The 12,331-nt window shown below is 35.8% G+C and overlaps 1 protein-coding gene across 3 annotated transcripts; it reads right to left on the bottom strand.

The window, feature by feature from the left end:
- Positions 1-562: 562 nt before the first annotated feature.
- On the bottom strand, positions 563-7,339 carry LOC135200185 (long-chain-fatty-acid--CoA ligase ACSBG2-like). 3 transcript variants are annotated; one of them, XM_064228558.1, is made up of 7 exons: positions 7,184-7,339; positions 6,456-6,589; positions 5,737-5,875; positions 5,097-5,294; positions 3,656-4,943; positions 2,336-2,582; positions 563-1,668 (listed from the first exon to the last, which is right to left on the bottom strand). In XM_064228558.1, exons 2-7 carry the CDS (start codon positions 6,493-6,495, stop codon positions 1,592-1,594), a joined length of 1,989 nt encoding a protein of 662 aa, XP_064084628.1. In that variant the 5' UTR covers positions 6,496-6,589; positions 7,184-7,339; the 3' UTR covers positions 563-1,591. The 3 variants fall into 3 exon arrangements, with proteins under 3 accessions (XP_064084628.1, XP_064084629.1, XP_064084630.1); XM_064228559.1 differs by having other exon boundaries at positions 7,081-7,327; XM_064228560.1 differs by lacking the exon at positions 7,184-7,339 and adding an exon at positions 6,861-7,038.
- Between the last annotated feature and the right edge of the window lie 4,992 nt (positions 7,340-12,331).

Here is a 12,331-nt window from a genome sequence, read left to right as displayed (position 1 = left end):
ACTCGTTCATAATTATTATAGTATTTGTTTTCGTCTTTGCCTCACGTTGAGTCCTAAAATCAACTGTTATTGGAAATATATTCTTCGTTATTAGAAATATATTCTTCGTTATTGGAAATATCACCCTTCTTGTTGAAATTCTTCGTATGACCCTTGATATCAACACGATTAATCAAGCGTATTGTTTTGAACATTTGGTTGTTCCCAGTTTTGTTTAGACGGTAATTATAAAGCTTTTTTTTTTAAACATTCACATGTCCATTTTACAGTTTTGTACTTACTATGGTATAATAGCATGTGTTTTTGCAAAATTCGATTGAGATCTTTTTTTTCCCCTTTCAGTTGCATATCACTTGCCCAGTCAAGTCCTCCTACATGAGGTCATAGCTTCATGATATATATATATATATATATATATATATATATATGTATATATATATATATATATATATATATATATATATATATATATATAATAGTTTTGTCTTCTATTTTGATAAAAAAATAACTACCTTCTTTCATTGTACTGTGTGCTAAAGTGGAGGTGAACTAAAGTGATGCATTTAGCCAAGCGCATTTTATTTCACAATATCAAGTATAACTCTCTCTGTACAAGGTTGTGTTGTAATAGGCCTGAGTATTCTCTGAACAGGACAGTTTCCATGCTTAATGCTAAGGTTATAAAAGAGTGGCTTCGTGGCTTCCTGTAAATGCATTCTGTGTTAGATTAATGTCTACTTCAATATCTGTATAAATACAACATACCTAAGAAGTATTAATTTGAGCCACTTTTGCATTTTTCCATTTATGTGTTATTTTCTGTTTGTTTTTTCAGTAGTAATGATTTTGCCATGAAAGAGTAAATGTTGGTAGGAGCTTTACAAGAATTAGTAAGTCACTCATTTGATCGCTCCCGAGGGTAAAATTAATATAATTTACATTAGACTTTGAATGTACGCATAATGAAAATCATAAAGGATTAGAATAGACCATATTAGCAATTTCATCTCAAAAGTAAAACAGTTAAAAAAATACCTAATGCCTTGCAGTTTCCTTCTTAAATACTTTAATAAGTACTAGTATTTCGACACTGATAAAGGCAGACATAGGTTCGACCTTACTTGCACTTACACTTTTATGAATTTCAGTTTACTTACAAAAGTTTAGCATCTAGGACCATCTTTCTCTTGTAACTGTAAACTTGTTAGTTTGCTCTGCATTATATAGAGTTATATATCTTCAGTGAACTGCAATGTAATACTTGAGATTCCCGCTTGTCCTGTGTTTAACTATTTTCAGCTCTTCGGCTCCACAGAGATCTGTAATTTGTAAAGTTCGTCCAAGGCACAGTGAGCTGCTTCTAGATAGTTTAGAAAGAAAACTGCAGAGAGGCACATGAGAGTAATCTTCTCAAAGTCGTTGTATATTATCTGCATATTGAGGACAATGTGACATTTCAACATATAAGTGAATAATAAAGCCGCCATTTAAATTAGTATTCATATATGGCGCACATCTTTGTGTCCTGTTACAAGGTCTGATAAAGCCCATAAAATAAATCCCATTATAGCTAAGGTCGGCAACTTGTCCTTCATACATCGTAGAGTCCTTCGATGACGTCGGCGTACTTCTCGGCTACGAAGGACCTCCTCACTTTCATCGTCGGTCCTGTGAGAAGCCGGAAATAAAAATCTAATTCAGATGACGTCAGTGGAAATCGGAAATGAGATTGTTGGACTGCATTTCGCAAACGACATTTTCAGCCTCAAACAAATGCAAATGAGTTGATGATAAATGATGATAGTAGCACTGTGAGGTGGAAGTCGCGATGAAAGGTGAGCAAACAGTCAACATATATAAAGAGATAATATGTAAGTTTGCTGCATAACAGCGATGCATAGCTGCAACTATTTAGCCTGTCTCCCCCCATTACTTTAATATTCATCATGGTATCTCTCCAGAGAAAATGTTTCTCGAACATAGAGGCTCAAAAAAGCTGGCAGTTTTCGGGATTTTGAACAAAATTTTAGATACCAGAGCAATACACTGTAGCCTTATAGCGAGATGGAGACAAAGTATTTCCAAGCCTTACACCATCAGATTCTCCTAAACCTTATCTTTCGTAAGAGAGAGGAAAAAGCATAAGAAGGAAGTACGTTACATGCCTCTCCATCTTGTAACAAGACTTTTGTCCGAAATAGTATTATTATTATCATAATTTCAATTGACTCATTTGAATACATCTATCATGTGATATTATCATGCCTCCTGCTCAATGATGATGAATATGACAGCGACGAAGGCATATCATAGTCTGTACTACTGCCATACTTACCAAGTTCACCTCCAGGTATGGAGAAGTCCTTTGGCAAGATCTGCCACTTCTGGATCCTCTGGGCATTTGAAATGGCTTTGTTGTTCGTTCTGTCGATCCCTTCTTGTATAGCCTTCATCACCTTCTCATCGGGGCCTTCCAATATATCTTGAGTTGTTCTCGCTTCAGATCCCACGCTTTTGCACCAATTGAGCGCAGCTGGTTGTAGGGTGTCCTCGGGCTCCCCCGTATCCATGTCCATGTCAGTCTAGAAAGATGAATCATTTTAACTCATTTTTGACAAATATATACTCTTCGTTCAAAATGAGTGAGAATGAAAGGCTGCCAGGGATACAAAGTAAAAAGTAAAGCGCTTTCATAATAATACATCTGCTAGGCCACGCAGAATATGATATAGTTTAACAGCATAAATTCCTATTATAGATAATGGGCACGAGTGTTTCCATGGCAGCAGATTATTAAATATTCACCGTTATTCCAAGAAATTCTTTCTTTGGAAGGAGTCATCCCATTGAATGTCTGAACCAAGTTCTGTCAGACCTCTTCATCAGGAATTCTGGATTTCTCAAAAAACAGGTCAGATGTCATTATATATATATATACATATATATATATAGTATATATATATATATATATATATATATAATATGTATGTGTGTGTGTGTGTATGTGTGTGTGTATGAGTGTGTAGAGAGAGGACAAAAACATATCTGTTCACTGTTTGCCCCTTTTCCATTCATCTTTTATTCTAAGGTGATCTACATTTCATCTTTAAGTTCATCGATAAGTTCAGGCTTGGCATAAATTCCTTCATAATAAACTTTTTGAAAGCAAATTTACATGTATGTACATATATATATATATATATATATATATATATATATATATATATATATATTATTCTGTATATGTGACTGAATCACTGATAGATTAGGTGATTCAGGAAGATACACAAGTTTACTTTGTATTGTATTCCTCATTTCTATAGCAAATCAATTGCTGTTTATTTTCCCTTATATACGGAGTAATCGCCCATTAACTGCCGCTAAACTAAAACAAAATTACAGCATAGTGACAACCCAAACTCAAAGACAGAAAGTACTAGAAAACAGCGTAGATTGAAAAAAAATACTATGCTGAAACCTGTTCTTTGTCAAGGCTAACCTGTCTCCGGAAAATAAATTACTCAAAAAAATTTTTTTAATAATTAGTTCAATCGTTCTTTAATTTTTAATTAATGTGGAAAAATAACTTATTCGCGTTTTAAAGCAAGCACAATACGGTCAGGAAACAAACAGGCACCAAGACAAACTGACTGACCTTCATGGTAAGCAACGCAGACAGAAACTTTCTCCGGTCTCCTATAAGCATGCAGTTTCCGATGCAGGGGAGCTCTCCTTTGAGAGTGTCTTCAATGATGACTGGGGCCACATTCTCACCTCCAGCGGTGACAATCAGTTCCTTTATTCGACCGGTGATGAACAAGAAATTATCCAAGTCGAGGTGACCTATGTCACCCGTGTGCAACCAACCTTCGTCATCTATGGCTTCGTGGGTTTCAGCCTCCATATGCAGATAACCCATAGATATGTGGCGGCCATTCATGCAGATTTCCCCATTCCCATCCTTGTCCTTGTTCAGTAACTTAGTATAGAAACCAGGGGGTGTGCGACCACAACTTCCGATTTTGAAAGCTGTCTCAACGCCCACGGTATGAGGACCGCAGGACTCTGACATGCCATAGATTTCTGTGAGCGGAATGTCGATGCTGTGGAAGTATCGTAAGATGTCATTTGAAATTGGGGCTGCTGCTGAAATGAAAATTTTGCATCTATCAAGTCCCAGAACCTTTTTTATTTTTTTGAAGAGGATTTTGTTAGCGATGGGGTATAAGACAGGTTTTCCAAAGTCTTGCTTTTGTCTGCGTTCACATATTTCTGAGCCGATTGACTTCGCCCACGTGGCAACGGATTTTTTCATTCCCTTAGTACTTTTCCCGACTTCCATCAACTTTTCATATATCTTCTCCCAGACGCGAGGAACGCTCAAAAGCACAGTTGGACGCACTTCTTTCATAGTTGCAGCTAAACTGCCTTTTAGAGCATCAGGCTGAGCAAAGTGCACTGACACCCCTGAGTACATACACATGTACATATCAGACATTTGCGCTGCAACGTGAGACAAGGGTAAGAAACTGATGACCACCTCCTTCCCAACGGCAAAGTCAATATTGACAGAATTAGCATGAGCAGTCCAAGTCATGTTGTCATGGCTGAGCATAACTCCTTTGGGCGGCCCAGTCGTTCCTGAAGTGAAGATCAGAGTGCAGCACTGGTTGGCAGCGATGCAACTCAGTCTGTAGTCAAGTTGCGTCTCCGGTTCTTTTTGCCCAAGAGCCAGGACATCAGCCCAGCTCAAGACTCCCTCTGATGTTGGTTTCCCAGTGTACTGGATGATCGCTTTCAGGTCAGGCAAGCGTTCTCGAATCTCTAAGATTTTGTCCAGTTGCTTTTGGTTCTCAACAACGAATATTTGTGCTTTACTGCTTTTTGCACAATGTTCACATGCTTCTGGAGAGTTCGTTGTGTAGATCCCACAGGCAAATCCTCTGGGAAAAACAAAAAGTTTAATTGATTTCTGAGTCAAACAGAACGGTGTTCCAAAAATTAATGAAGTGTCAATTAAATGTACAATTTTTGAAAGTTTTTTCAAATTGTAAAAAAAGAATAATTGATGACCAGTCATTATCAGAAGTACTTACCCTGCAAATATGGCAGCAAGGTCAGAAATAAACCACTCCGGGGAATTGAAACCAAGAATACACACTCCGTGGAAACGCTCTAGGCCTAGTTTGATGAAGGCTTTAGCCACGGTACAAACTTGAGCAAAATATTCCCGGTATGTTGTCGTCTGCCAAACTCCATCCCTCTTCACACAAAGAGCTTTAACATCAGGAAACCTGAAAACATCAAGCGGTCAATCGTCGTTCCAAACCAGAGAAACTGCTGAAAGACGGTAATAGTTGCAATGTTTTGCGTTAATACACCATTCCAGTTAAAGGACTATATTATTTCATTCACTTTCAGTAATAAATACCACTGTTCCTAAAAATAGTTAAAAGCTGTTGTGTTGTCATTGTTCAAAACAATGACAACTGCTATCCGTGATATCGCTTTTACAACGTCAGGATTACTACGACCATAATCTAATAACATTTACAGTTTTTACTGTTAATAACTGGCAGTTGATAGTTATAGGTTAATTATGGCAGCATTCTTTACCTTGCATTTACTAAAGGGTATAGTTTTCAAGCAGATGACATTGACAAAGAGGATAAAAGATGTCATGATATTTTTCATTTTTTCAAAAATGTTCCCAAATGTGGGAAGACTCACACTCACTTATCAGCTGCTCTCCTCAAAAGACTAGGCACAGAGATTGGTGGATTAGCATCTACTCCACTTTTTGCCATTTTAATCTTCACAGCCCCCATTGGTTCCCATGTCTTCAGGACATCCGATGGAATGACTTGATCGGGCCCTGTTTGCGTTGTGAAAGGTTTTATTCTTATTACTGAATGAGAATTGTCTCTCACTTTATAAGTTGAAATCGTTCATATTGTGACAAATCTTCATTTCAATTAAATCTTCTCATAATTATGCGTATCAGATTTTCTTTTAATTTTCAAGTAACTTTACGATTGCCTACTTTCATATTATTTTCATATTTGATTAAGTACTGTACAGTAACGTCTGTACTTTGATTCAGTATAGCACCGTGGAACTGAAATATTCCTTGTCTTAGAATTTACGTCTGATACAAGATCTATAGATTAAGCTATAGACTTAGGTTTGATAGCCAATCATGTATGCAGATATTGAAGAGGATGTATAAGGCATGGAAGCTCCACCCCACTTTCTGAACTTGGTCTGAACTAGAGGACATTACTTAACATCTCTGTGATCCGGATATTTTGTCTCTACCATTCCCTGTATCACCGTTATTTTTAGCAGTATGAATACAAGAATGTGATGACAATTACTTTTAGAATGCTCAAAATGAGAGGTTTATCTGGAAGGTATTTGAAAATCTTTTCTTAATATTATAATGTCACTCTTACCTTTCAAGTATTTTGTTTGGTCCTGCCCAGACTCGGCCATTCTTGATGCGTGTCTGCTTGCAGGAGAAGGCCTCAAAAACTACTATTTTAGTTCAAAAAGCCACCTGGGTTTATGGCCTCATACCAAAGAGAACCTAAAAGTAAGTTGGACAGAAAACGGATATTTAATGATAAATCTTGGCTAATTTTATAAATAATCTGTAAACATGAAAAAACTTTCGAGCATCTAGTGCTTGAATAGTGGATTCAGAATAAAATGCTATGAATCAGTGATAAAACTAATTTATTTTGACGAAAAACATTAATATTTTGCTCTTTAATGATAAGAATACTTTATTAGTAAACTTTTTTTTTTTTACTTTTCTGTTGAAGGACTTTAAAGTGAAGACGTAAGTGAAAGATTACCGCAGTATTCAAGAATAGGATAAAGAAAATAGGATGATTTAATGTTTAACAACATTAAATCATCAGCTTTAAGCAGCAATCCTAATGCCATCTGCAAGGAAATACATTTCTGTTACGGTTCTCCATTGAGACCAGCAAGATCGAGCTCTCTGCTCTGCGTCTTTCAGTGCGGTTGAAGAATCGCAAATGAGACTCGATCAAGTAAGAAATGCTGCCTTACACGGTTCCCACATCTTCACAAACGAGATATTGCTGCATTGCAGTGCGACAATTGTCTCAAGACGTAACACATCCCGAAATGAGAGTAGATCCTACTGAAATACCTCGTTTCCTGAACACAGTCTTTAGATCTAAAGATCGAGTAACCTCTTGACATTCGGTTTTCCCACACAATCGGCTTTCACAGTGTGATGCACAACTTGCCGAACAGCGGACACTCGTTTTTAGTACCGTAATGTACGAGCATATGCTGATAGAAGAGCTCTCTGCACTCTCTTTATCACAATATTGTTAAAATCTTGTACGTTATCAGCAAAGGAGATAAAAGATAAGCTCTTTATCTCATTTAACCTTTCGTTGCCTCAAGACGACTAGATGTCATACTTCAGTTCATTTTAGTTTTGATCATACCATAGAATTCGGTATTAATCGTACAACTAAATTATTTTTTCCTGCAATCAATAAGATAAAACAAAGGAATTACAACGAGTAAAAGTGAAGAGAGAAGCATTTAATTCTTTATACCTCTTTCTACTTATCATTGGAGTTTGCAACATTCATGCGATCAAGATAAAATAAAACTTGCGATTTTAGATACGTGTGATATGTGAAGAGAAAATGAAGAATATGTATTATTATGTATTCGTAAATTATTATTATTATTATTATTATTATTATTATTATTATTATTATTATTATTATTATTATTATTATTATCCTCTATGAATAATTTTAACTTCTCGATGGTTATTATAATTACATAACATACTTATCTGGTAAAAAGTGAGAAGGTTGTTAAAATATATATTATATTTATATATATATATGTATATTATATATAGATTTATTATTAATATATATATATATAATATATATATGATAATAATTTGTAGGTGTGTGTATGTTTATGTCTGTATATGTGTTTCAGTCTAAAAATTAAAAATATTCATGGCGTAGTGAGGTTCAAAGACAATCACGCATGCAAGTCTTGTAATGATGAACATATCCAACCAGTACGAGAAGTTAAGGAGCTTTTGTTGGTATTACGATGATATATATATATATATATATATATATATATATATATATATATATGCAACTGTAATAATCACAATGCCCACCTAACTTCTTGACTTCTTTGCTCTTTTTTGGATACGCTTGTCAGTACAAAGCCTGAAGATACAAGTTCAAAGAAATTTTTGAAGAAGTTGTGATGTCCGGTATCGGGAAACGAACCCAGGTCCCATAATCACAAAGAGTTCACGTTGCCGACCTGGCCACGAGAAGGATAAAAGTCCACAATCGTATCCAAAAAAGAGCGAAGAATTCAAGAAGTTAAGAGGGCATTGTGGCTATTACAGCTCCATATGTATCTGGTAAAAAAGTGACGAGAAGATTCTACACACACACACACACACACACACACACACCACACACACACACACACACACACACACACATATATATATATATATATATATATATATATATATATATATATATATAGGATATATTGAGTCATTTACACATACATACATACACAGCACACATATATATATCAGTTCACTTTAAATATTTCCTGTATGCTGGCCTTTTATTCTTATCTACACCTTATCTTTCTGTATCTTGTCTTGCCTGCTTATCATTTTATCTCCAATTATGAACAGGACTTAGTTGTTATCAAGATCATTTTATAGTAATCTGAACAGATAGGGTCGTTGCCGCTTGTTGCAGTTCCATTTTCAGTTAGAAAAGAAAGTCAACTTTTAAGGAGGAAGCAAAATACGAGAATATGTTCGCTGGGTTTGCCGTATGCACCACCCGTGGGATAAGCCACTTTATTACTGCCCAGAATTTATCATAACGATTGACGTCGGCACCAGTCCAACTGCAGTCAGTTTGCATCACTTGACAACAGTCATCTCTCTCTCTCTCTCTCTCATGCTGTTGCCATCCCTCTTTATAGAGAATTTGTAATGTCCTTATTTTTGTTTCATAGAGACCAAACATGATTTTTTTCCTTCTTTTTTTTTGTACATCAACAGATATTTTCATTCATAATAAAATTCCAGTCATTTTTTCATGGTTAAAAACATTTTTCTCATATCTTTCTTTTTCAGCTTCCCCAGACGTACCCTCCCTTCAGGTGTGAGACAAGAAAGTTTAAAACGTTGTTTATATATATATATATATATATATATATATATATATATATATATATATATATATATATATCTTCAACTGACTGGAACACGTGGTAATTATTTGGAAAGTGCCATCATAAAGAAATGAGACAGAACGTATGAACGTATGGCCGTTTTCTTCTTAGGCAGTTATTTTCAAAAGGACTGGTGTACGGTAGCAGATATTGACATTACATGCTAGTATGAAAGCAGAGCACAAAAGAACACAGAGACAGTTAAGGCTGGTATTAGTAGGATAGGGTTTATGGAGTTTTCCACCTCTCAGATAGCGAATGAGTGTGATACTTACACATCTCGTTTGGACGGGCACATGGCTTGGGTTATTTCTAAAGATATAATATATATATGATATATATACATATATATATATAGATATATATATTTATTATATATATATATATATACATATACATATCATAATAGGTATGTATATGTATATCGTTACCTTTTCATCTGAGCCAGAAAACGTATATCCCGTAAATCATGTACATTTTTCCATACTCATTTTTAAATAGGTTCATTTCTATATATTCCTGAACTGATATTCATATTCTAATCAAACCCTTCTTTTATAAAACAAGACTCTTTTTGTATTTTCCCGACATATTATTAAAACCAACCAACCCGATGAATAGCAAAATTTTTTATCTCTACTATGAAAAAAAAAATACTCAGTTCTATCTTGTGAATATGAAATACTATGCTATTCAAATCTCCGTTCCTGTTTGACCAATACAGATTTTGTCTCAGAGATTACATAGGATTTGAAGTATACACATCTGTTGATATTGTCAGGAGGCTTCTGTAGAAGTGTTCTCTTATTTAATTATTGTCCTTAAATACCTTATTAACACTAATAATTTTAAGTAAATGGGGAATATCTTTAAAGCTATTACAATGCTGCAATTGAGGAATTTATGTGTGTGCCTGTGTTTTGTCTCTGATTACTATGAAATTTGTTTCCACTCTCACAGAATTGTTTTGTGCAATAGCTGGGTATTCCTGCCGACGCTCCTCAGTACATTTAGTTAATAGAATATAGAATTTGGGCCAAAGGCTAAGCGCTATGGCCTATGAGGTCATTTAGCGCTGAAAGGGAAATTGACAGCAACAAGGTTTGAATTTAACCAGAGGAAAACCTCGCAGTTGCACTACGTTGTTAGAGAGGCTGGAAAGTCAGATGGATGAATATGAACAGAGGTACAGTAAAAGGAATGAAAGCGGTTGTAGCTAAGGGCTGAAGGGACGCTGCAAAGACCCCTAAGTAATGCCTGCAGTGCACCACGTTTATATTTAGTTTATCCTCAAGACATTTATGGACACAGTAATCCGACACTTACACGTAAGTGCACTTAAAACATGAATGTAAGTGCTGATTCATGAACTTTGGCACTCGGGTCAGAATGAAGATGTACACATAGGCAGAAATATCGTCGGGTAAAAACCCATTATTGGCCCAACGTACCTACAGGTCAGTCCCAAGTGGGTAGCCCTACAGTTATCTTCGCTCTTCACAGCAGATATTGTCGATAACACTAATGCACTTCATTTTAATCTATAATTAAAGAAAGTATACATGCATTTTCGGTTCCCGGCCCGAAGCAAATTATTTCGTCGATATATAAACACTGTTACACATACTGTGGGATGAGTTACTAGGGATATCAACACGATATTTTCATAAACTTCATGAAACAGAAACAGCAGAGGTAATTATTGGCCCGGAAGAAAGATAATGTGATGTCATTCTGGAGTCCGTGCATATGAGTCAACGGTTCCGAACCCACATACAAGTTTATCATTCAATTATCTCTGGGATTTCATTTACTGACACATATAATATATATATATATATATATATATATATATATATATATATATACATATATATATATATATATATAAGCAAATACCACAGGAAAATGATATGAAGAAATCCAAGTGCTTTCGTCTTTATTAAGATAATCGTCAACGAACGAATCTTAATAATGACGAAAATGCTTGGATTTTTGCCTATCATTTTCCTGTGGTTTCGCTTAATTAATGAAGTCACGTGCATCTACTGTTATTTTGAAGCATATATATATATATATATATATATATATATATATATATATATATATATATATATATGTGTGTGTGTGTGTGTGTGTGTGTGTGTGTGTGTATAAATATATATAATTTTGCTGACCAACCTGGTGCTGCCCTGGAAATCTTTGATTACAACTGATCCCTCTCTCTCTCGTTCCTGTTGAGATAATTGCTTCTCACCAGCCCCCTCCCCACTTTCATAAATAGGAAGTGGGCTGGTGGCATGTAAAAATAACTGAAAATAGCAGATATTAGTGTCCAATCTTTAGTTTTTGTGGTTGCTGAGATGAATAGTGCCATTCCCGATGCCTTTTGAGCCCAAGTTCAGCCCTGATAGGAGGCGAGGGTACGTGAGAAGGGGTGGAAAGGAGGTGACATGTAAAACTCACTGAAAACAACAATTCATCTCAGCAACCTCAAAAACTATGAACTGGACACTAATATCTGTTGTTTTCAGTTATTTTTACATGTCACCCCTTTCCACCACCTATCCCTTCCTATTGGGGCTGAACTTGGTCTTGAATGGCACCAGTGTCCCAAATTCATATCAGCAACCTAAAAAACTGTGGATTACACACTAATATCTGTCGTTTTTTATTAGTAATACACGTCGCCCTCTTCCCACCTCCTTCTCACCCCCCTCCCTATTGGGGCTGAACTTGGACTTGAAGGGCACAGGCAGGGTCAAAATTCTTCTCAGCAACCTCGAAAACTATGGATTAAACACTAATATCTGTCTTTTTCGTTATTGTTACACAGGGCTGAACTTGGACTTGAAGGACATTGAGAGTTTCACTGTTCTTCTCAGCAACCTGAAAAGCTATAGATTAGACACTAATATCTGTTGTTTCGGTTATTTGTACATTTAACCCCTTCCCACCCTCTTTTCAATACCCCCTCCCAATTGGGGCTGAACTTGGGCTTAAAGGACATCAGGAGTGTCACTATTCATCCCAG

Source organism: Macrobrachium nipponense, chromosome 26 (genome assembly GCF_015104395.2).
Source record: "Macrobrachium nipponense isolate FS-2020 chromosome 26, ASM1510439v2, whole genome shotgun sequence".
Classification (NCBI taxonomy): Eukaryota; Metazoa; Arthropoda; class Malacostraca; order Decapoda; family Palaemonidae; genus Macrobrachium; species Macrobrachium nipponense.
Note: the sequence above shows the minus strand (reverse complement) of the source record. Positions and strands in the feature narration are given on the sequence as shown.